At 45.2% G+C, this 25,394-nt stretch overlaps 1 protein-coding gene and 1 long non-coding RNA gene across 33 annotated transcripts in view; one reads left to right on the top strand and one right to left on the bottom strand.

Annotated features, from left to right (window-relative positions):
* The window catches only part of CACNA1C (calcium voltage-gated channel subunit alpha1 C), an 852,604-nt gene that overhangs the window by 161,518 nt on the left and 665,692 nt on the right, over positions 1–25,394 (bottom strand). For all 32 annotated transcript variants that reach the window (XM_053254970.1, XM_053254974.1, XM_053254969.1 and 29 more), the window contains 4 exons: positions 24,959–25,079; positions 24,780–24,849; positions 6,896–7,028; positions 5,207–5,336 (listed from right to left, as the gene is read on the bottom strand). In XM_053254970.1, coding sequence (XP_053110945.1) covers positions 5,207–5,336; positions 6,896–7,028; positions 24,780–24,849; positions 24,959–25,079 — 454 coding nt within the window. The remainder of the gene's footprint in view (positions 1–5,206; positions 5,337–6,895; positions 7,029–24,779; positions 24,850–24,958; positions 25,080–25,394) is intronic.
* Positions 1–25,394, top strand: part of LOC128326992 (uncharacterized) — a 235,157-nt gene that overhangs the window by 182,814 nt on the left and 26,949 nt on the right. The gene's annotated exons all lie outside the window — the stretch shown is intronic.

Raw genomic sequence — 25,394 nt, 5'->3', positions numbered from 1 at the left:
GAGGGATCACCTGTTACAGGTAACCAACCTGTTTTATCTGCAGGAAATTAGGATTGTGCCCCTCATACCATTGCCCTGCACAATGAGATGCTATCTTGGAAGCAAACTATACAATCAGCAGACTCATGTGGGGAGCACTTTAGAATGAAGTAATATACAGCTGACAAATTAGCCCCTTTCTCACAACTATGTAATTGGCTTTTATAAATTGTGCTGTCAAGTCGATGTCGACTCCTGGTGACCACAGAGACCTTTGGTTGTCTTTGGTGGAATACAGGAGGGGTTTACCATTGTTCTTATACCTAAGGGCCAGTTACACAATTGTAAATCATGTTATGAATTTCAGAATGAAGTGGGGGAGCCACATATTTGAATGCCCCCTCCCCAACAAATTTCCCTGCACACTACAAACCAGCACAATAAATGCTAGTTTTCTATGTGCAGGAAACATTTTATATGGGGGGCATTCAGGCATGTGATTTCTCACCTTCATTGTGAATGGTACCACCTGATTCACAATTCTTAAATATAAAGCCAATTACACAATCATAAGAAAAGAGCTAATTTGTAAGATGTATATATTCCCACAGTAATTCCTCATTAGAAAGTCTTGAGATGCAAATGATAAGCTTAAGCGCTCCAATCCAGATCCAAAATTAATGTGTAGGCTTGTGGCATGAAGCTGAACAAACTGCACAGTCACGTTGGTGCCCCTTATTTATTTAGCAAATTTACTGACTGCCTGACTTCCTTAGACTCAAGGTGGTTTTCATAAATCAAAACAACAATGAAGACAAGAGAAGGGTGGGGGAGAAAAAATGAAAATAAAAAGAACCCCCCCACACACACACGTTAAAAACTAAAAGCCTGGCAAAATAGATAGGTTTTCAGGAGCTTCTTAAAGGACAGAAGAGAGGGGGCATTACGAATTTCAAGAGGCAGAGTATTCAATAAAGAGGGAGCTGCAACAGAGAAGGCCCTCCCATGAGCCTGGGTCCCATGTACCTCCCCGGGCCCAAAATGCTGAGAAGGCCCATCTGAGACAACTTCACAGGCCGGGTTGAAGTTAGACGGGAGAGGTGGTCCTGAAGGTAAACAGGCGCCAAACCGTCAAGGGTTTTATAGGTGATAACCAGCACCTTGAATTGGACCTGGAAGCGAACTGGCAGCCAGTGCAGCGACCTCAGCAAAGGTGAAACATGACCATATTTTCTGCTGCCCATAAGCAGCCAGGCCGTGGCATTTTGGACCAGCTGAAGCTTCTGAGTCATCTTCAAAGGCAATCCCAGGTAGAGTGCATTGCAGTAGTCCAACCAAGAGGTGATGGGGACATGCCGGTCAAGTTAAGGCCACAGTTGGCGCACCAGACTAAGCTGGGCAAAGGCTCCCCTGGCCACAGCTTCCAGCAGGAGCCATGAGTGCAGGATAACCCCCAAATCACGAGCCTGCTCTTTCAAGGGGAGCGGGACCCCATCAAGGGAAACACTCAAAACCGGAACCTGGCCAGACCAAGAACTGAACAAGAGCAACTCTGTCTTGGAAGGATTAAGCCTGAGCTTGTTTTGGCCCATCCAGACCCTTACAGCCTCCAGACACTGGGTCAACACATTCATGGCATCCCCGGATCAGCCCGGGTGGCAATGTACAATTGGGTATTATCAGCATACTGATGATACCTCACTCCAAACTGACGGATTACCTCACCCAGCAGCTTCATATAGATGTTAAAAAGCATGGGAGTGAGGACTGAGCCCTACGGCACTCTGCAAGAGAGAGGCCATGGGCTAGAGCACTCACCTCCAATGCAAACTGTCTGAAACGTCACTAAGGTAGGAACGAAACCAGCACAACACTGTCCCCCTGATTCCCAACCCCCACAGACAATCCAGAAGGATACCATGGTCGATGGCATCAAAAGCCGCTGAGAGATCTAATAGAACCAAGAGAGGCACGCTCCCCTCATCAAGACTCCGATAGAGGTCATCCACCAGTACGACCAATGCCGTTTTCATGCAGTGCCGTGGCCTAAACCCCGACTGAAAAAGGTCAAGGAAATCCACTTCATTAAGGATTCTCTGTAGTTGAGCAACAACGACTTTCTCCAAAACCTTCCCCAAAAATGGAAGGTTGGAGATAGGTCTAAAATTATCTAATATCTCTGGGTCCAGGGAAGAAGACTTCAGGAGAGGGTGGACCACTGCTTATTTCAAAACTAGATAAACCTCTCCCTCCAGGAGTGATGCATTCACTAGCTCCTGGACCCAGGACCTCACACCCCCGTGGCCAAACCAACCAACCAGGAGGGACAAGGATCAAGCGAACAAGATGCCGTACTCATACCACAGAAAACCCTATCCACATCATCAGCCTCCACAAACTCAAACGTATCCCAAATGACATCACAAGATATTACCTCCATCACCTCAATGGACATAGCACAACCAGAGTCCAACTCAGAGCGGAGACGAGTGACCTTATCGGCAAATAATTTGGAAAAAAAGTCACAGTGGCCCTTCAGAAGGTCTTCCTTCTCCCGTTTCCCCAAAAGGATTTGGGTGATCCAAAATAGTGCCACTGGACAGGATTCCACTGATGCAATGAGAGTGGAGAAATAATCAGACTTTGCCAATCTCATTGCCACGGTATACTCCTAGACATAGGAATGCAACTGTGTTTGATCGTCTTCGCTCCCGGTTTTCCTCCAGCGTTGCTCTAGGCATCTTTTGTCCTGTTTCATGCCCCTTAGCTCCTCTGAAAACCAAGAGGCACAAGACCCATAAACTTTAAAGGGCCGTTTAGGAGCAATCTCATCCAGCACCCTTGTGGCCTCGATGTTCCAAACCTCAATGAGTTGCGCTGGAGAGCTGCCCACAAGATTGCTGGTAAATTCCCCAAAGTGCCCTCTGGAATCCAACCAGATCCATTAAGTGCCTGGGGTGGACCGATAAAATGAGTCCATCGCCCCTGCAAAGTACAGGAGCCGCAGCGATATGCAGACATACCAGGAAATGATCTGACCATGGCAAGGGTGAGATAACTATATCCCCCATCCTCAGATCACATCCTCTGTGCAGTACTGTGTGCTACTGGTATGTCTGGAGATGCTCCTTACAGTAAGCAGAACCACATGCTGCCTCAGTGACAGCTGTGATGGTGCATGGAGTGCAGCAGTAGATATGCATGGGGAGTCCTGGGAGGGGAAGGGGCTTGGAAGGACTGCCCCTCCTAGTGTTCCCAACATACACCTCCTGCTGTGCCCTGTGCACTGTCCCAGCTGTCAATGGAGCCGTATAGGGTTCTGCTTCCTGTAAAGGAGGCCTCTACACTGGAAGTGCACAGTACTGTGTGGAAGTGCATAGTACAGTACCAACACAATGGTGCACATTATTTGACTTTGGTACTGCCAAAGCACAAGCCTCCCAACATGCATGCTAGTTTCCCATTCACTTCATTAGACAGGCCAGCTCTGCATATGCTTGTCTTAGGGCTTTAGGAGCTGGCTCCTCCACTGAAAAGGTCATGATTACAAGACCTCCTTGTGTCTCCTTTAGAGCCAGAAGAGATAACTGGGTTGGGGTGAGAGTTCTTATGATAGTATTTTTGTTCCTAGCATCTAGCTCTGGATTGTCTTGTTGCAATTGGTGGCTTTTTTTAAAAAAAACCTGAAAGCTATTCCTATCATTTGAAGCTTTTATGTAGCACACACACACAAAAACCATTCTCTTTTTAGTTTACAAACCTGGCTTACAGTTGGCACATACAGATGGCACAGTGACCATGTTGTACTACTCTGTCATTAAACAGTAACAGCAACACTATGATCAAAGGTGAATAAAATCTTGCAGCCCATATCTATGCATGTTTACTCAGAAGTAACTCTCATTGAGTTCAATTTTCTTCCAAGATCAAAACTGAAAAGTGTGCTTTCTTTTAGATCTTGCAAAGTTAGATCCTGGCTATCTCAGATGAAACATCTATATAGGGATTTCAAGCTCTGCTTTTGACACCAATGTCCTATACCTATATCAATGTGCCTATTCCCTGTTTGCAGTACAGATCACATAGCCTGACTTGCAGTCCCCATCAATGGAATAAATGGTCAAGAGAAGATATAACCAGAACTCTGTGTATTCTGTCCATCTGCAACTTAATCATGCAAACATGAAATTAGTATCCAGCATGAAACCCGGCCTCTTGAAAATCTCAACTTTCATTTTAAGAAAGAAAAACTCACAAGTTTCTAACTCTTGCAAGTGCTGTGTCCAGTCCTGCACTCCTTAGGCACATCAACACTTCAGCAATAAGTTTTGGATTTGAAGCCAAACCTGAGTTTGGGAAATCGCACCAATCTGCCAATAAATTAGTTGCAGTATGCCAAGAAGCATGTCCCCAAATGGGAATGGTACACTGAACTGGGCCTGGAAAGTGGATGAGTTCCAGGATCATAACGTGACCTGACTACTTTTTGTTCACAAAGAAATGAGCAGAAGAAATTAACAAGGTGCCTGGATGAGTGGGCGCCACAGGCACCTTGCACAAATCCACCATTTTTAAAAACGAGGAGGAGGAACAGGGGCAAGAAATTGGCTGAGAAGGACAGCGCAAGAAATCTATACAGACCAATTTCAGAAAAGCATTTTTAACTGAAACTCCTTAAGTGGAAGGTTAACCAGGAATTGTGAGAGACAAGTTATGAATGCCATTCTGAATGTACCATACTGAAGGCTTAGGAGCAAGGCTTCCAGTGGCCAGAACATGAGTGTTTAGTGACTTCGTTATTTATTTTTTGATTTGATTTGATTTGTATACCGCCCTTCCAAAATGGCTTTCCCATCTCCTCCTGTATCTATTATTCCCTACATTCCCTAACTCTACTTGCCCACCCTGCAGCCACTTCTATGCCACTCTTTTCTCCAGTCATCTCCTCTCTTGCTTTCTGCCATCCCAAATAAAACTCTGAATTGCAAAAGCAGGATAATATACCAAATCAATATGTGAACTGCAGAATTCAACCTGAGTACATAATCTGAGATGAATTTACCCAGAATTTGGGGTGAAGACTGCACACAGCACTGGCTGAAAGCTTTATCGGTACAGACATGGTTTTAATATGGGCAAGGGTGGGACTGGATGGGTTCTCCTCATCTGCTGAACCTTGTTCTGAACAAGTGGCAGAGGAGCAAGGAAGGAAGGGTGGGAGGCATACTTGATTCCTAACGGAGGTGTATCGGACAGGATCTTCAGCTGCCAGAGAGATACTGCTGAGCAAGATGAAAAAGAGGATCAGGTTGGTAAAAATGTTATGATTAACGATGCGATGGCAGTGGACCCGAAACCTGTAACAACAAAGAAAAAGATAAAGGAAGCACAGAGATTGTTGAGAGACAGTGGAAGCCAAGGGTAGTTAATATCTTCCTCTGTGTTCATAGGCCAAGTTCTCACTTGAAGAGGTAGATCTTTGTCTGTGCTGTGCTGTGCTGCTTCTAACTGCACATGATGGAATCTTCCTCCGTACAAAACATTTCCATCACATAAAATATTATCATGATAGGCAGAAGTCTTGGCTAGAATTCCCTTTGATGTCTAGTTTTCTAGGAGGAAGGTGTTTTGCCTTTTTGAAATATGGAGCATTCAATCATGTGAGTTCTCAATTGCCATCTGAAGTGATACAGCCCAGAAACAGATTTACCAACTCAGTGAGAACTAGAGACAATTAGGTCTGCTACACCACATGGAAACAGCTGTACTACAGAGAAGGCTCTCACATGAGGTGTGAAAGCAGGCCATTGACCCAGTTGTTGACCTTATTATGGTATGGAGATCACAGAAATAGCCACAACATTTCACCTTGAACTAATACAAAATAATGACGGAGAAAAGAAATCCTCTGAACAGTTTGGGACAAGCTTTCCCAGCTCCTAATTCTTCATGTTTTCATGGTATTCATAGGGCAAGTTGCGTGCAGGTCAAGATAGGTGAGGGGCTCACATCAGGATGGGTTCACACTATCAGTGGCCCTTGGTTCTGAGCATCCCAAGCTCCACCACCCTACTTCAGATTCTAGATGGCCAATGCTGGCTTTTGCCCCAGGATGGAACCAAGATTGGTGCAGGTTCACACAATCATGCCAATGTGGGTAACAAGCCAATGTGGGTAACAACCACAATTCCTGCGATCATGAGAACCTGCTTGTAATCTTGGCATGGGTTCACAAAATCATACCAATGCTGGTTGCTGATTTAAAACCTAGATTCAACCTGGCCATTTTATAAGAGGTAAAATGAGGAACCTGTATTCCTTCTTTTAGCTTCATTTTCTGGCAACTAGAAATTGATGTTTAGCAGTCACTATTTGTCCTCTATGACAATTACTGTCCTACTGAGATGAGTCAGAAATTTTGCTGACCTGAAGTATTGCTCTCTTCTCTCTAAGCCAGGGTTTCTCAACGTGTGGGTCCCCAGATGTGATTGGACTTCAGCTCCCATAATCCCCAGCCCCAGTGGCCTTTGGTAGGAATTATGGGAGTTGAAGTCCAATTACATCTGGGGACCCACACGTTGAGAATCCCTGCTCTAAGCAAATAAGCACTGCATGTAAACGGAAGGTCTTTTCTTCACAGTGTACCCATTCAGCTGGCTAGTTTGCATATTTCCTAATGTCCAAAATCTTCATGCTTTGTCTCTTTTAAAAGTATTTCATCTTAATTATAGTGATATACTGTTCCCTATAATATGGCTATTTCGGACCTATTTGTATGGAGCAAACTTCATCTTAAAGATAGGCCACACCAAAAACCTACACACACACACACACCCCAGGTTTCCATTGAAGCATTATGGTTGGTCTAGTTTTCATTGTTGGCACATGTCACAACAAAACAGCCAATTTCAAATACCTGTTGCTGGGGCTGAAGATGAAAAAAGCACTGGCATCTGGCATTGGCACTGCTTTCTCCTTGAGATGCAATTCAGACATTGGGCGTGGACGAGGCCCAACAGGCATCTCAGGCTCTTCCTCTTCTTCCTCTCCTGAAAGGCACAGTTTTAAAGTGTCAAATACTGTACATTAGAAATAGCTTTCAGGTGTGCATTAAATTGGGTCAATAATAATTGGAGAATTGCTTCACTGGATCAGGCTATGTATTCCAGCATTCTGTCTCCAACCATATGCTGTGGGGGAACTCGTAGGTGTGATGTTCCCTATGGTTTGCCCCTCATCCACAATCCATATAGTATGGAGTTGTGAGTACAAGGTTCAGGCAACCCCACACCTACAGGGCTTTGGAGCCTCCTGCACAAGGCCCCCTCCAGTGAGGCCCCCCCGCCGCCACTGACCTGCACTTCTCACGGTGGTGGCAGTAGCTAAGTCACTGGTCCCGGGCTGGGCCTGGCCGGCTACTCGCGCTGCTTGCACCTGGGCAATGTGACTCACAAACGTCACAAGTGCATGATTCACGTATCTGCGATGCTCACAAATTGCACTGTGCAGGCACACTGCAAATACGTGTCGTCACACACTTGCGACACTTGTGGTTCACAATGCGCAGGCACCTGGCCAGGACCAGTGCCTTAGCCGACACCTTTGGCCACAGGCAACCAGGCCCACTTGGTTCTCAGCCCCAACCCCCTGCCATGCAATAGGAGGTTGGCTGGCAGGTGGGCCGTGAGCAGGCTGCACATGATGTGGAGCACCCCTGGGAGTCATTTGAAAGCCTCCACCGGTGCTCTGAGGACCAGACTGTCCCAGAAGTCTGGTCCAAAGAGCGCACCTGAACCTAGTGATGGGTGGATGGCCTGATCTAGACAGGTCTCATTAATGTAGCCCTGCAGCTAAGAAGTTCCCATGGACCCAGCTCTGTTATGTGATGCTTAGATGGCATCTGTGGCCAGGGGATGTAATGTAATGTAATTTTATTTACAGTCATTGACCAAACAGAGAGTAAAAACCAGTAAACATTAAAATATGTATATATATACAGTTTAAGATTGGGGTGATATCTCATTATACCTTTTAAAAGCAATATAACTAAACTTAGCTACAGGAATAGAAATTAAAGCATCTTTGTCTGAAAGCAGATGTTTTACAAGGTTAGCATCGGATTGATCTGCCAGTTTACATATTAGAGGAGCAATAAGGCGTTCCCTGGGATACAAATGGAGATTACAGTGGAGAAGGATATGTGCGACAGTTTCTGTATCTCCTGACCCACAACGGCAGTGTCGTTCTTCTAAAGGCACACCTTGAAACCTCCCAGCTAGAAGTGCGGATGGAAAGGAATTAACCCTTACTCTCGTGAATATCCATCGAAACTTAGAGAAAGTAATTGTCAACAGATATTTTGCGGGGAAAAGATCCATATTAGTTCTTATAGCTCTATAAAACTCTGGAAGCGCAGCCCAGTTTTCTTGGATCTCAATATCAACAAAGCGTTGTCTCACTACTCTTTTTGCGTTCACTAGACCCAATTCCACCAGTTGGGCTGGGTCTAAGCCTAGAGAGGTGAGCTTCGTACTTACTGTACACCATAATGGCTGGGGACTAACTGAAAGAAACTCAGGAATTAAACCAACTGGTCGCAGATGTATTTTCAACCAGAAATAAATAATCAAAAGCCAGGCCCGAGATTCAATTTTTATGAAGCCAGCCTCTGTCCTTAAAGTCGCATTTGCTGTACATTTTGGTGTACCAAATAAATTCCTCAAGAACCCTGATTGGGTTCTTTCCAAAGTGTCAAACCTTGAGTATGGACCTAGTTGTATGCCATACAATAATTGCGGAATGACCTTTGCAGTATAAAGCTTTAAGGCAGCTGGTATGAAGCCTGCACCCCGAGTTCTAAAAAATCTTAAGACTGCTGCTGTGCTGCGTTTTGCCGAGTCTGTGACCATACTAGTATGTGCTGATTTCCCAGCATTATGCTGAAAAATTACCCCCAGGTATTTGATTTGATTTACATGTTCTAGTCGGTGTCCATCTAGCATCCATACAATTTTTTTAACTTTATTGGTGAAACACATGATTTTAGATTTGTCGTAATTAATCTGTAGATGCTCATCTCTGCAGTAAAGTGCTAAGGCATCTAATGCTCTTTTGAGCCCAACCCTGGTTTGAGATAGAATTACTGCGTCGTCGGCATACATCAGGATTGGGATTTTCTTGTTGGCTAGTTTTGGTGGATGAGTGTCAGATGTCTGCAAACACTTTATAAAATCGTTAATGCAAAGGTTAAATAGGTAAGGGGCTAGTACACACCCTTGTCGCACCCCTTTCCTAATGGGTACTAAATTTGTAAGGTTACCAGCATGGTCTAAACGCACTCTTAAAAAGGAATTTTCGTGCATTTTGATGAGCAAGAGTAGAAGCCTTCGGTCCACAGAAGTAGCCACCAATTTAGACCAAAGACGGCCTCTAGAAACTGTATCAAAAGCCATCTTAAGGTCTATAAAAGCGGCAAACAGGGGTCGCTTATTCCTTTTGGCCTGTTTGTCCACAAGATGTTGTAATATTAGACAGTGGTCTAATCCAGATCTGTTAGCTCTAAATCCTGCATGCTCATCCTCAATAATGCACTTCTGCTCCATCCAAGCACATAATTTGACACATAAGTGCTTGGCATAAAGTTTACTTATGATATTTAAAAGGCTTATTGGTCTATAATTAAAGGGATCATCCCTTCTGCCTTTCTTATGGATGGGAACCACAATCGCCGTTCCCCAATCCTGGGGGAATTGTGCTGTTTGATCAATATGTGTGAAGAGAGCAGCCAGCACAGGAGCCCACCAATCTTTGTAGAACTTCAGAAGTTCCGGCGGGATACAATCGTTTCCAGGTGCTTTCCCGCATTTCAGTTGCATGATTAGTTGCTCTGTCTCTTTAGTGGAGACCAGAGACCAGTGTGGTAATGAACCTATTTGAAGGGGGCCTTGGGGAGAGATATCATTATAAAGTGCCCGAAAATGGGTTTCCCATAATTCTGGGGTTATTGAGCAGGCCTGAGTGGAGTGTATCTTATTATTTGCTATTGAAATTAGTCTCCAAAAGCTCATCGAGTCGTTGTTCTTTACTGCACTTATTAGAAGTGACCACTTCTTTTGTGTATCAGCCCTTTTTTTTGATCTAAGCAGGGCTTTATATTCCTTTTTCTTTTTCGATATTTCTATAACCAGGTCTGCAGAGGGATTAGAGCTAGCATATTTTGAAAGAGTAACAAGATGTTTTTTAGCCCTAATACACTCATAATCGAACCATTTTTTAGGGCGGTAAGATTTTAGTTCTGATCTGGCGTGATCCGGTTTGGTTATTAAAGCTTTAATTGAGCAAATAAGGATCTCATAGTTCTCAGTGACACAATGGTCTCTATCCTGGTCGATTAAAACACCAAGTAGATTCCTCCTAGCCACTTTGCCAGTCTCTGAGTTGATCCAATGAGAAAAGAGTTGATCCAATTTATAATTCCACCTAACTCTGCCACCCCACAATTCTTTAGATTGAGTTAAACATACATTCTTACAGATCTTAGATTGTCCGTTGTATATATAGGTTAAAGTTAATGGATTATGGTCACTTTCAGGTCTAGCACTAATTTTAAAGGCCAGGGGATGTCTCTTTGCTTGTTATGCCAGCTGTGCATGCCCTATTGGATGACGAGGAGGAGCCTGCCCTCGTGACCTCAAGGTTAGAGTTCTGTAACACATGGAATGTTTGACTGCCTTTCAAGGGTATTTAGAAACTGCTCTGCAACTGATCCAGAATTTAGCATCAAGGCTCTTAACTGGCAGCCATCATAGGGATCATGTTATACCAAGCTGTACTAATTGCCAGTCAGTTTTTGGACTGTTTATGAACCTGTTTAGTAAAGCACTAAGCAGCTAGGGTCCAGAGTATCCATCTCCTCCCATATGCTCCCTCCACCACCCTGTGACCTAAAATCTGGCCGTGAGGTTAGCTTAGGTTGCTCTCAGTGTATGCAAGAGCTTACCAAGACTACCAAAATCTTGGTGGTGGTATCCTGACAAAAGAACTCCCTGCCTAGCTAGCTTGTTCTCTCTTGTCATTTAGGAAATGTGCTATGTCTTTCATGTTCAGGAGGATTTTTGGCTGCAGAGGTTGCAGTTTGGTGTTATGGATGTGAATTTGCTGGCTGGAGTTATTTAGGTGGTTTTGTTAGTGATTATAATACAGATATTTTAACTGTTTATTGAATGTTGTGTTTTTATTCGTGTTGAAGATAACCAGCCTTTGTCTCAGAGCAAGCCCACATGAGGGGAAGACAAATGCTGAATCATCCCCTTTGAGCTTTCTGGCAAAGGCTTCTCCCAAAACTTTCCTTTATTTCCGGTAGTTCAAGGCTGCTGCCACCACACAATTATCAACAGAGTTTCACACACACACTCACACACACACACTGGGCTTGGGTGGAATCCCAGGAAAACTCTCTTTCCTCTGTTATTGGAAAAGTACAAAAACCTTCCACGTGCAAACCTACACATGGTGAGAAAATGGGTAGATTTGCTGAACATAACAAGGCGTGTTTCACCAGAGAAAATCCCCTTCTGGAGTAAAAAAATCCACTCAGAGAGACTTTTTAAAATTGCAAATAACAAAAGGAACAAAAAGCTTTATTTAAAACTAGCTGGGCCAGGCGCAGAGCATCTGTACCTCTAGTTTACCGCGCCTTCCCACCGCCATTTTCTTCACCCACCACCATCCCTCCCTGCTGTTTTGTTTCACACCTTGCCTGCTTGTCCGCCGCCACTTTCCTCTCCCCCTGCTGGCAGCTCGCTCGCGAACTCTCACGAGAGCTGCCACACATGGGATTAGCAATGGGTGCGCCTTAGAGAACTATCTATGTCTATATCTATATAGATACTACAGATGGCTTCCGTTTGAGGTTTTCTCAGCTTTTAGTTATAGTTAAAAGAAATACTCAGTAGGTTACAAAAATACTTCAAAAGGCACCCCAGATGATATTGGGGCAGCACACTTAAAAAAGTGTGGTTACCCAGTTGCAATGAACATGGATATAAGAAAAAGGCTCAGCTTTTCTTAGCTTAGTTGTATTACAGGTAAACAATAGAACAGGTTTAGGGATATACAGAGCACACAAAATAAAATAAAAGTCTATTGCAAAATCTGACTAAACAAACTTCCCCTAGACTAAACTTCCAGAAGCCAAAAGCCTTGGCTTCCCTTGCCTTGAACTCACCAACCCCTGGATTGAGAATTCAAGCCCCTGCAGTCCTTTCTTCCAAAAACTGTCATCCTCCTTTTGCAGCCATTCCCATGGCCACAAGTTTTGCTGCATCCCAGCACAGCTTCTTTCTAACAAGGAAGCTCTTCTCTTCCTCCTCATGGCTCTCTAGGTCCTACCCACCTAGTGTGCTGATTGGCTGATCCCTGGAGTTCACCAGGTTGTCAGTCAAGACAGGGCTCACTTCCGGTTACCTCTTTATGGATGGGGTGTCTATTCACTACAATTTGTTTCCTCTATCGAAGCCAGATCAAGAAGCTTAATTGAAAACCTCTGTTAATCAGTGGGGTATTAAAATTTAGAAATAAACAAACGGCTTGGGCCCTGGGTATTTAAGAGTACATCTTCTTCGTCATGAACCCCACTGCCCATTGAGATAATCTGGAGAGGTCCATCTGCAGTTGCTGCCAGCTCATCTGGTGGTCACTCGGGGAAGGGCCTTCTCCACTACTGCCCCAATGTTTTGGAATGAGCTCCCTGCTGAAATAAGAGCCTCCCCATCTCTGACAACTTTAAGGATGCATCTGTTCAGCCAGGCGTTTAGTTAAATATTGTTTTAATAGTTTTAACATTGTTTTGGGATATTGTTTTAAAAATTTAAAATTGTTTTAATGTTTTAACTTTTTCTGTTGTCATTTATTTTGCTTTGTTGTAAACCACCCAGAGACTCAGGTTTTGGAAGGTATAAAAATGTGTTAAATAAAGAAATAAGTAAATAAGTAAATAAATAAATACTTATTTGGCTTCTCACTGCAAATTTCCATTGACAGATTCATTACCTGTGAATTAGTCAAGAAGAATTGAGAACCAAACAGCTCCATACTGTCTGCACCAGCTGAGAGTAGCTTTCTCAGGTTGTCTGGCAAGAATCTTTCCAGCCTTTGCTACCTGAGAGCCTTTTATGGGAGATGGCAGGGATTGAACTGGGACTTTCTGCATGCAAAGCATGTGTTCCACTACTAAGCTGTCCCCTTTCCCCCAGTATTGCCTGGGGTGAACATAATTTCAAATCCTAAATATAGCAAAAACAATTCACTGAGCTTTAAAAAACACAAAAAGCAAGGCATATCATTTTTAACAATCACTCCAAAAGCAGAAAATTGAAATTTAGGTGTGTGTGAAGGGCAATGCTAGATTATGGGGTATGCAGGCCTTATGTTGAACTCTGGTTTTGGTGGGCCCAGAAATTCTGATCCATACCCCACACTCCACCACCAGAAATACCTGAACAAGCATACAGAGACAGGCGTACACAGAGGTAGGCAGACACTCATGAACCCCAAATTACAATGTAGCATTCAGGAAGGCTGTTCTCACGAGCAGCCACACCCAGGTTTAAGTAGCCATACCTGGGCTTGGCTGCCCGTGAGAACCATCGGGATCCATGCAGATCCTGGCAGTGCCACGATGCCAAACCCTGCGCTGAAGTCTGTCTTTTAGCCGAGGTTAAGGGTGCAAATGCACCCTTAATCCAGCTGCTGGGATCGTGTATCAGAACAGGCTGCTTGCAGCTCGTGCTGACACAGAGACAAGGGCCTAGAGTGCCCATCTCCTGGGGGAATACCCCAGTGAACTGTGCTTGGCATGTGGTGCATTATGGCAGGGACGTAACTAGGGAAAATGGTGCCTAGGGCAAGCAGTGAAATTGCGCCCTCCGCCCCGTCCAAACATCTGACATCCATGTTTCAGATCAGTGTTTCCCATAGTCTGGAAAACATACAAGCGGGGATTCAAACCAGCAACCTCTGGCTTGCTAGGCAAGTCATTTCCCCGCTGCGCCATTAGGTGGCTACTACAGGGCCTAAAAAAGGAACATCCGTTATGTTCCATGGCGGCATCAATTATAAAAAATGAAGGCACCCATTGTATTCTGCTGTAAGGGACACGTTTTGGAAAAGGCACATCTAACAACCCTGAGGACAAACTTCACTCTGTATTTATTGCATAAGCAGCTTCCTCAGTGGCTAAGCAAGATACTCTTATACAGAAGCAGCAAGCATGACCACAAGCGCTAATCAATATTTTCATTTAGCTACAAACAGAGTTGGGGGAGGGGGGAAGAGAAGAAATGCAACATGCATACAATCCCTGCAGAAACTTGTCATATCCTCAAATTCTCATGCAATCTTTTGCCAAATTAAAAATTGCCAAATTAAAAACCCTCCTCACAGATATGTCCCTACGCAAATAACGGAATAGAAACCCACCCAGCCACCTATCCCAGCGTGGCACATCACTTGCCTCCATCCATCTCCAGCCCCAGGACTAAGAGGATCTGTCCCTGTTGGGACACGGAACTCCAACACTTCCACCATGGAAGAGTGAGAAAAGCAGCAAATGGGGCTGGGTTTGCTGCAGGAGGTCTGGGCGCTGGCGGGCGGGCACTCTCCCATTGGCTGCAGTCTAGAGAGCATGTGCACGGTGCCCCGCCCACCCGGGCTACTAGGACCCCCCCCACCCACTTGCCATTTATGCTGCCTGAAATGATCCGAAGAGCTTGCTCAGGCTCTTTGGAGCTCAAGGCCATGCCCCCTTTGTATGGGATGTCAAAGGGGTGTACTCGAGCTCCGGAGCTTGAGGCCACACCCCTTTGACATCCCATACAAAGGGGGCATGGCCTCGAGCTCTGAAAAGCCTGAGCAAGCTCTTCAACGTCATTTCAGGCAGTGCTTGCTGGGAGAGAAAGGGGAATAGACGCTTTCAGGCAACAAATGCTGCCTGAAATAAAGGCAAGTGATCGCTGGGGGGGGGGCTCCTAATAGCCCAGCGAGGAGGGGCAGAGCGCCTCTCCGAACCGAAGTTGGGGCAGGGCATAGCAGGCACCCCCGACAATGGTGCCCAGGGCACCATTTGCACCCCCTGCAATGGTGCCCAGGGCACATGCCCTGCCTGCCCCACCCTCGTTATGTCCCCAGGATACCCGGAGGCCAGGATATTGAGTCCTGCCCTCAGAGCAATCCGCCCTGCTCCACGTTGCATAGAGCATAGCAGATTGTGTAGGAGCACGGATGTACTTCCAAGCAAGGACAGGACGATCGCCTGGGGGGAAGGCAAGTTTGTGAAGCTGCCTGCACGCCCACCCGGTATGTCATGTGAATGGCCTCAGGATCTTTCATGTTCACCATGCTTGGCATGTGTGCATAGAGGTCAGCACATACTCATGAACCCCAAATTTAAATGCAGCATGTGGCCACATTCCGGCCTCGTGCTGAGGGATGGCGTTTTGCCTTACCCCATGCTGTGCAGGCACAGGGCAGAAGTGACTGGACTAGGTCTCGGCAGGAGGGCTTGGCAGCAGTTGCTGCTGGTCCGCCCACCAGGGCCTCAGTCTTTGCTCAACTGGCTCCCCCTGCCTCCCACCCTGGATTCAGAAGAGGTTTTGGCTGGTCATCCTTTTGGAGGCCAAGGAGGAACTTTTGCTTCTCACCTGATTGGCCATGAGTGAGTTGTTTTTTGCCTGCTCCATTCTTCCGTATTCCATTTTAGTTAAGTCACAACAGGCAGAGGCTGTGCAGGCTTTGCATAGAGTTAGGGTGGGGTTTTCTTCAATGGTAATTTAAATCCGGTGGGTGATTAAGCTGTCCTTAGAGGCTTCACGGTTCAAGGATATGGTTGGTACCCATACCTGCTTCCTGGGCATTATCACTTCAAAGGCTGTTCTGGTGAAGTCCACTAAAGGCCCAGACCCATGGGATCAGTGAAGAGGAGCAGGAAATAGCATGTCCTTTTTCCAGGCTCTGAGCCAGGACATGTTGCCCAAAGGCTCAAGAAGGACAAAAGAGTCTGACTCCTGCCTCAGTTAGGCCTGCACTGCCGGGTCAGAGTTGTTGCTTCTTGCCACCACCAGTTGGTTTGATTTGTTAATAATGTTGTGGCCCTTTTCCCCAAAGAACATATGTGTTTTTTTTTCTTGTGCAGTGCCTGTGGGTATGGGGCAATTCAAGATCTCAGCACTCAAGTTCACCATGCTCTGAAGGCTGAAACATGGCCTCTGATCCCCTGTCATGTTATGAGGGAATAGACAGCATTTTGGAACATCAGTGGGAAGGTTTAAAAGCAGACTGATAGAAGGAGTAGAAAGGCCCTTTCTTAGACCAGCTAGGAATCCTGGGAGTTCTAAATATTTTCTTACAGTATATAGTTAGTGCATCTGCTCTCTGATTGTGGCATACTGTGAAATCAGTTAAGGAAGGTTTGGGGCAAGATGGTCACTGGTTTATTCCATCTCTGGGAGTTTGTGCATCCTGAATGGAGTTTTTGTTTTGTTTTAATCATTTTTTATATCCCGCTCTTCTTCCAAGGAGCCCAGAGCGGTGTACTACATACTTAAGTTTCTCCTCACAACAACCCTGTGAAGTAGGTTAGGCTGAGAGAGAAGTGACTGACCCAGAGTCACCCAACAAGTCTCATGGCTGAATGGGGATTTGAACTCGGGTCTCCCCGGTCCTAGTCCAGCACTCTAACCACTACACTCTGGAGTTACACTACACCATGCAGGAGTTAATACTGACCCCCTCTATTACCTAGACAAGTACATAGAGTTCCCCACAGGGACTGATACTTTCCCCTAACAATAGATAGAAATACATTCTTGGAATTGTTGCTGGCTTAGAATTCAGGTAAGAGAGAAGAACTAAAGGCTAAAAACAAAGCTAAAACTCTTGAACCAAGTTCTTAAGAATGAGAGCTCCAGGCGCTATGGAGATCTGTGACTACCCCTCAAGGAAGAAATGCCAAAAGGGGACTTGGGCAGCCTATGTGCATATAGGAAAGGCTTGAAATAACACTTTGAGGAGCTGAAGCATGTGAATAGTTTAATGTGGAATTATGTACAGAACAAAAACATACTTGGGGGGGAGCACACACGCGTGTGCACGCACACACACAACACAGGTGTCATTTGGGTAATTAGCTAGCTAAAGAGAAAAGCTGCAAGAGGATACAAAACACAGGGTGTGTATAACAGACTGCGCTGAACTGCCAACAATCCTCAAAGCAAGCTTTCTTGGACTCCAACCTCAATTCCATAGTGACTCCGAATTCACATTTTGTCTAGCCTCTTCCTTTACAGCCCAGTCTTTCTAAACATTAGTTATGGATGAGCTGGCTCATTCCTGAATCTTTGTTGTGCAGAAATTGTATAAAAGCAGTCTTTTAAATGCATAGCACTGGTGCAAAGAAATGGACTTCATATCCTGCTACTTCTCTTGTCTAAGGAAATGAGCTCAAATTAATCTCAGGGGCCTTTGCTAAGTGCTCAGGCACAGCTATTTGAAAATACTCCTTCCTTTCATGTAACACACTACAGTAAATGAGACGCTGTCATTAGCTGTGTACAGTTATGAGGCAGGAAGGGACCAGAATGTCATCCAATCCAACACTTCATCTTAAGAGATGGTACTTGTTGAGCTCTCTTAACCCCATTTTTCAGATCTTCTGCCAGCCTTGGCTAATTGCAGCTGGGGCTAGAAGACTGTGAGGCTCCCAGCCGGCATCAGGGGAATCCCCATAATGCCCCACGCATTCACACGGGGCATAATGGGAGTTCTGGAGGGCAAGGAGATGCTCCCAGCACCTCGACCCTCCATGCTGCCTGAGGAGGGAGCTGCATGTCTGGGCATGTGATCTCCATGTCCAGACTCTTCACAAGGATCATCTGCAGCGGAGGTAAGCTTCTGAAGGCTTCCTCCCCTCGCCCCTTTTGAGCCCTTTCTCTGATCGTGAGAAAGGGCTCATTGTGTAGTTTGTGTATATTCTGCTGTAAGGCCAAAGTAGCAATGAGTTACAATGAAGAGGAAAGGACGGGTTTCATTTGTGCTTCTTTCAGGGGTGTTGCTAGATACCTAAAACATCTGGGGCCAGGCCAAAAGCTCTACTTTTGATAATTAAAGTCAATTATACTGCTCATCCCCCAAGAATAATTATTTATGTTTTTTAAAGTCTCCAATATTATGATACAGCACCCATAAAGGTGGACGAGATCTAGGTGAGGCTTGGAGCTCTCTCCAATGTTGGGTACCTCTGCGGGTACCTCCACCGCTGCACTTCCTTTCTGGAAGAGGTCATGGAGGGGAAAAGGTGGCTGATGAGAACTGGGGCTTTGATGAGACTGGGGGCTCATGCCCCATGGGCCACCCCTTAATAATACCCCTGATCTGTTCTGTTGTTGGATGGGGTTTCTAGGTGTTCCTGTTTCTCTTCTTTCAGTTCTTGTCTCTAAGATATGTGAATCAGCATGCTTTATAGTGTCCTCTATCTTACCAAGCTGTAACCAGAAGAATTGCTTTGAGTGATGAGCAAAGCTCAACTTCCACTGGCATCTGTACTTTAGTCTATTAAGACAGAACACACCCTGCATCATATCTATCAGACTTGCCTCCTCCCATTAGCCATAAGAGAAAAAGCTGAGGAAAGCTACCATCTGGATAAGCCCTCACAGAGAGTCATGAATCATCTGGGTCTAAACTCCTGCTCAGCCTTGGGGTTACTGGGTAGCTGTAGCTTACCATCTCTCAGCCTTAGATCCTGATTTGTAAAATGGGGATTATAATCGCCTTCTTCCACAATAAATGTAAACAAGGTAAAGACTTGAAAATTCTGTACAACTTAGAAATGCAGTGTGTGTGTGTGTGTGTGTGTGTGTGTATAAATTGTTTTAAAACATTACTTGCATAATCTCAGGCTTCACTTTCACCTGCAACTGATAAAAAGCCTCAACTCTTCTGTCTGCATTTGAGCTAGATTGTAAGATTAGCACCCTGCCTGCCCTTAGTGAATACATCATCATCATCATCATCATCATGATTTTCCTGCTGAACAGAAGCTGTCAGTGCAGCTGATCTCTTTAGTGGCTATTGCAGGAGGCAAGGGGGCAGGCTGGTGAGTTGCATAATGAGTGCCCAGAAGGCTTGCCGCTGGGGGAAGCTTGAAGCAGCCCTGCAGTCTGAAGATGAGACATCAAAGGTAGCAAAAGAAGATTAATGAGAAAACTGGGGCAGTGCGAGCTTATAAAAGATCGAGTGGAGCACATGATAATTTGACCTTATCCCAAAATCTGAGGCATGTGAGATGGGTGCTGCTAAGCTGCAGGAGCAGAAACTGACAAGCAAGCAGCAGCAACAACAACTGTGCAGAACTCAGCAGTGGCACCCCAAAAGCCAGTGAGAATGTGCCATAAAGAAAATGCCATCAATGTCTGCCTCACCCCTGTTAGATTGTTATTGGTGAAGCCAGATGTGGACGAGTCTTAAGGATCAACATGCCAGAGTCGGCAACTTTGCAGCAAGCAGGTACTGGTGAGGCAGATAGTAAAGCCTGCCTGGAAGCAGGAAGACTGTCAAGCAGGTGGCTGCCTAAGTAGTCAGGGGCAGTCTAAAAGCAGCTCAGATCAAGAAGCCAGGCCAGAGGCAGGTGGAGCCCTCATAGCCTTTTTGGTTACCTGATCTCTGCTGAGTTGGTAGCTGCAACACCACATTTTGGCCCTCTGTAGTGGGAGTTGGCAATGTTAAACCCCTCCTGTGTTCTACCAAAGAAAACCACATGGCTCTGCAGTCGCAAGGAGTCCACACTGACTCGAAGGCACAACTTTACTTTAGTGGGAATGCTGAAGCTCAGTAGAAAGCAACCCAGCAGCTCCCCCATCAGGCAAGCTACTACAGTGGCACAGAGAAGACTTGCTTGGGACCAACTGGTTTTAGACCCCTAGCAACTTACCATTAAATCAAGGCACCCACACTGGACAACGGTGAGCAAACAGAGCAAGCAGCTCCCTGAACTACTCCTGAACTAGCTACTAGCTAGAATTAGTTGACTGAGAAACATCTTCCTGTGAATAGCTTAGAATCTACCAAAAAAATGAAGGATTCTCCTAGAAGAAAAAAAAGGCAAGGTAGCTTTATTCACGCACCCTCTAATAATGAGTTACCCACTTGTAAGGAGTCTCACTGACCTCACAAACCTAGGCAAGGAATTCACAGGAACTGGATAAAGAGTCACTATTGACTTCAATAGGCCAGATTAGTTTTAGTACTCCTTCCAGCCAATTGGGCATACTGACAAATATATCCAAAGAGGAGAATCAGTCTCCGAGGAGAAGCAGACAAAAATAATGCAAACCATTTCCAGAGACTGGGTGAGTATGGGAGATTTCTGGAAGATGGTATCTGGGAAAGAATCCTTGGCAATAAGAAATAAAGCCTTGAGCCAAAAAAAGCTTGATAGAGCTTATGCAAGATGAGAAATGATGACATCCGGAGCTTCATGATATAGTAGAAGGCTGGCATTGCAAAAGCAGATGCATTCACAGACAGAATACAAGAAGAGGTCAAAAGTCAGATGTTCTTCCAGATGGATAGAAAAATAACGCATTGCTTGCGCTAGAAGTACAGCAGGCTTGGTTTGCTAATAAATACAAGGAGCCTATCATGTTCAATGATCACTGGACAGCTGATAAGCAGACAGGAATAAACAGAAGTGATTGCAAAAATTACATGCTAATGTACAGGGCAAACCCTCAGATGTTGCTCTCAGAAGTGAATGTCTCAGGGCCAAAAGAGACATTACGTGGAATTTCATTTTACTTCCTCTGTGTTTTTTCTTATCAAAAGCAGCCGTGATCGTCTCAACCAAAGGGGAGTGTGTGAGGAGAGGCTGTTTAACTTTTTCTCCTTCAGTTGTTTTTCAGCTCTGAATAATGCATCTATTTCCCCCCCCATATTGGTCAAAAAGCAGCTTTGGGGTGATTTTAAGCTGGATAATGACTGGAGAGAAAAATGTTAAGCAACATTTCCCCACCTGCCTATCTTGCAGACTGCCAGCCTGCTATTAGGGATGTGTGAGCTGGCTCACTTTGAGCTGGGCTCAACATTGAACCGGCTCAATGGGGGGACATCAAACCGGCTTAATTCAAAGAATTGGCTCATACCTTTACAAGTATACCCTCCACAAGACAGCCTGTGAGCTGGCTCGGGCCGGTTCAGTGGCCAAACCCGAACCTGGACCGGGTTGGCTTGAATCCGGTCTGGATTTGAGCCGAACCAGCAAAACTGATTCTGTGCACATGCCTACCTGCTATGGTTAAAACAAAAACAAATAAACAGGCTCTGTACTGCAGGACTGGAAAGTGGCCATTGTAACACTGATTTTCAAAAAGGAATCCCGGGGGGATCTGGGGAATTACAGGTCGGTTAGCTAAACGTCTGTTTAAGGAAAGCATTCTCAAGGACAATACTGTCAAGCATACAGAAGAACAGGCCCTGCTGAAGGAGAACCAGCCTGGATTCTGCAAAGGTAAATCTTGCCTCACCAACCTTTTGGAGTTCTTTGAGAGTGCCAATAGGCGTCTGGATAAAGGTGATCCAGCTGACAGAGCATACCTGGGCTTTCAAAAGGTTTTCGACAACGTTTCATGGACAGAGAACAGAGACAGACAGCTAGTTGTTTATCCAGGCAGTACTCAGCATAGGAATTACTTAAAAGTCCAAGTCTCTCTCAGCTGGACCACACTAACTCAGGGCCTCTTCGCACAACCATTTGGGTGTATGGTGGCCTCTGGATATGGTGATTATGTGAACCGACTAGTACTCCACAGTTTGCCTTTCAGCACACATGGGGTTGTACCAGAAGCTGAATTCTATGAATGATGTCAGACACCCACAACCTACTCACTGTAGATGGAAAGTCACTATGTGCAAGGCCATTCAAATGCTCTTCCCATACCCACCATTAACCCAGGGAAGTAGCTACAATGACCAATGTAATGGGGGGACAAACCCTGAGGGAGGGAGCAGCACTGGCTGGTGACAGCTTGATCTTTGCTCCCCACCCCCCACGCGCCTCTCTGAAGAAGGAAGGTGGAAAGGCAGGGGCTCAATGTCACTGTTTGTCCCAAGGCCCACTCCAACCTTCCTATAGCCCTCCATTACCCTATTGATTTATGAAGCCCTAGGTCCTCAATTCTTTAAAAGAGATGAAAATAGCAGGTATGGTCTGTCTCAAAATGGTTAATCAGATCTCTGTAAATAATAGAATCTTCCATGTTCACAGACAAATTTTTGAAACCAAACCAAACAAAACAAAACCCCTATTAAAATTATGTGGGACTCACTGGGGCCATTCACACGTCTGGGTGGAAGGGGCAGAAAGCGGCTGTGGTGGGGGGGAGAGAATGGTGCAACTCACCTTCCTCCACAGAAGAGCACCTGACTGTTGTTGAGAGAGTGGACTATGCTTCCAGATGATCTATGCTGCGTGATAGCGCATGGAGCTCTGGAGACCAGGACTATGTGTCCCGGCCTCCGGGTATCCCACAATACACCACGCGACCTACACAGTGCATTGGGGGATGTGCCCAGGAGTTGGGTGCTCTAGGTGCATGTCTCTGTGTCTGCTGGGACTGAACGTAGCCCCAGCAAACACGCGATCCCAGAGCCTGGGTTAAGAGCTCACTCAAGCCCTTAACCCGGCTAAGAGCCTTAATGAAAATAAGATACATACAGCAAGTGCAAAATTTGGTATCGGGTGCAGAATTCAACAGCCTGAGAATCAAAGTTTTCATTTGAAGATGAAAAAGCAATCTTCAAAATGACCTCTTTAATGCGTAAAAGGTATTAAAATAACTTACAGATTTTTTAAACAAAACATGTGAGCTAGAACAAAACCGATAAAAATGTTTCAGTGTGAGTCACCACCTTCAGTGCTCCATGTAACATGCCAACTAAAAAAGATGGGGGGAAAGCAAATTTCTATCCCTTTGGGGTGCAAATATAAATTTGTAAATACATTGGGAATGCCTGGTGATGCCTTCAATGTCAGAGGCTGGCTGAGGAGTGTTTCCAGTGGTCAAGCATTAGAGCTTCATTGCTTTGACCTTGAGTCTTCCCATGGTTAGCAGAAGAAATTATGCAAATATATGCAGAGCTGTTTAATTTGCAGAGCTTATTCAGGTAACATAATTTGCTTATAGCTCTGACCACATAGGAAGTATAGTGCAGTATACAACGTAATTTCCATTACATTAATAGCCCTGCTAACTGAGCAAAAAGGCACCTTTTAGAGTGGTAAAGTGTGTCGTCAAGTCAGTTTCGACTCCTGGTGCCCACAGAGCCCTGTGGTTTTCTTTTGGAAGAATACAAGGGGGGTTTACCATTGCCTCCTCCCACACAGTATGGGATGATGTCTTTCAACATCTTCCTATATCACTGCTGCACAATATAGGTGTTTCCCATAGTCTGGGTAGTTCTCTTATATTTAGCAGGGGAAAAGCAACTGTCCCTATCCAACCCCAGCACAGCATCCTTAAAGTGATGGTTGCTGGTGTCTCTTTTATATTTCCTTCTAGACTGTAACCATCTTTTGGGACTGGGAACCGTCGTATGTATGTATGTAACCTGCTATGAGCACTTATGTTGAAAAGCGGTATATAAATATTCATACCAGTGGTAGAGGTTATTCTGATGACCAGCCCTTTCTGGGTAGGAGAGGGTTAAGCTAGGTACAGAGGCTTGTCTGGAGCCATAGTAACTTCTCCTCCCCAAATAGGTAGCCCAGGTTTTAAACCCAGGTCAAAAGTAAAGCAGGAGAGAAACAGCCCCTCTCCTACCTTTCCATTTGGCCGTCTGTGCCACCGCCACTGCTGTTTGAAGTGTTCTTGGGGCCGGCAACCATAGACTCCTGTGGAAAGCGTGGCCAGGGAGACGAGCCCTGCTGCACTGGCAAAGGCTGCCTCTCCACTGCCTGTGCAGTGCACTGTAGGAGGACTTCCAATTCCACTTCAGGAGTTCACCACTGTGCTGGTTGTGTGGGGGAGGTAGGTAGGTAGGATCCTGCCTTCTCCCCAGCCCGCCCCACTTTGGTTGTATGAATGACCTTGTGATTTATAACATGAAGATATTGGCCTCTACATTTCCAGTAGAGGTAAAGAAAAGATTCAGCTTTTTCCAGAACCAGCCCATTACCTTTATCAGATGATACAGAGCTGTGATCCAGCTCTAACTATCTTAAGCATTTGAAGCTCAACTTATTGTGCTGGTGAAGCAAAATAATTACAGGCACACCTTGTTACTCATGGGGGTTCCATTCCTTACCTACTACTGCAACGAAACCACAAGTAACAAGGCATTATGGGAAATAAGGGCTTATGTTCCAGAATGGATAAAAAAAGATGAAGTTGTGAAAAAAGTGAAAAGTAGAAAAGTGAAAAAAGGCAAAAATCCTTTACTATACCATGGGGTCTACATGTGCCCAGGAATGCCTCCAGTCCCACAAAATGCCCCCACAACTGCAAAAAACTGCAGGAAAAAATCCTTAAAAAAAGAGAAGAAACGAGTGACAAAATGGCTCCTCCTTTAAAAATGGCGCCCAGAAGTGACCTCCACAGTAACTTCCAGCCCTCTAGGAACCATAGATACATGGTTTTAACCCTTTCATATCCACAGATAATGAAAATGGGTGTCAATTTGACACTCGCAAATATAGTGTCCACGTTTAACGATGTTTGCCTGTAATGAGCAAGAGCAGAACAGTGAATTACCTTGTGTTTCTGTAGCAGGATAGGGATTCTTTTCTTCATTTTCGTTAGGTTGGTATTCATCTACATTGCTCTGGCAGAAAGAGAAAAAAAACAGACTTTGATCATTCCTTCCTTCACTGATTCATTCATTCACAAATATGATCAGCTCAAAGCAAGGTGGGTGGTAACAAGCAGCAGACCTTGTTAGAAGGAGGAGACTCTCCATCAGCAGTGATCGATTTCAGCTCAATTTTCTCCTCCTTCGTCTCCCCCTCCACAGCTGGCTTCTCGAGCTCCTGCTTCTTTTCAGGACTAGCAGTTCTAACAATTCAGCAGAGATGGAAAAAGCAAACATCCATGAAATACAGAATGGCAGTTTCCATTGCAAAGCCCTCAAGTAGTACATAACCCGCGCATCTGCGAAGCACCCTCTGGCCTCTGCTATTATTATTTTATTATTATTATTTTTACATTTATATCCCGCTGTTCCTCCAAGGAGCCCAGAGTGGTGTACTACATACTTGAGTTTCTCTTTCACAACAACCCTGTGAAGTAGGTTAGGCTGAGAGAGACGTGACTGGCCCAGAGTCACCCAGCTAGTTTTCATGGTTGAATGGGGATTTGAACTCGGGTCTC

Source organism: Hemicordylus capensis, chromosome 5, assembly GCF_027244095.1.
Source record: "Hemicordylus capensis ecotype Gifberg chromosome 5, rHemCap1.1.pri, whole genome shotgun sequence".
NCBI lineage: Eukaryota > Metazoa > Chordata > Lepidosauria > Squamata > Cordylidae > Hemicordylus > Hemicordylus capensis.
The sequence above is the reverse complement of the archived record's forward strand: the minus strand, read 5'-3'. Positions and strand labels throughout refer to the sequence as shown.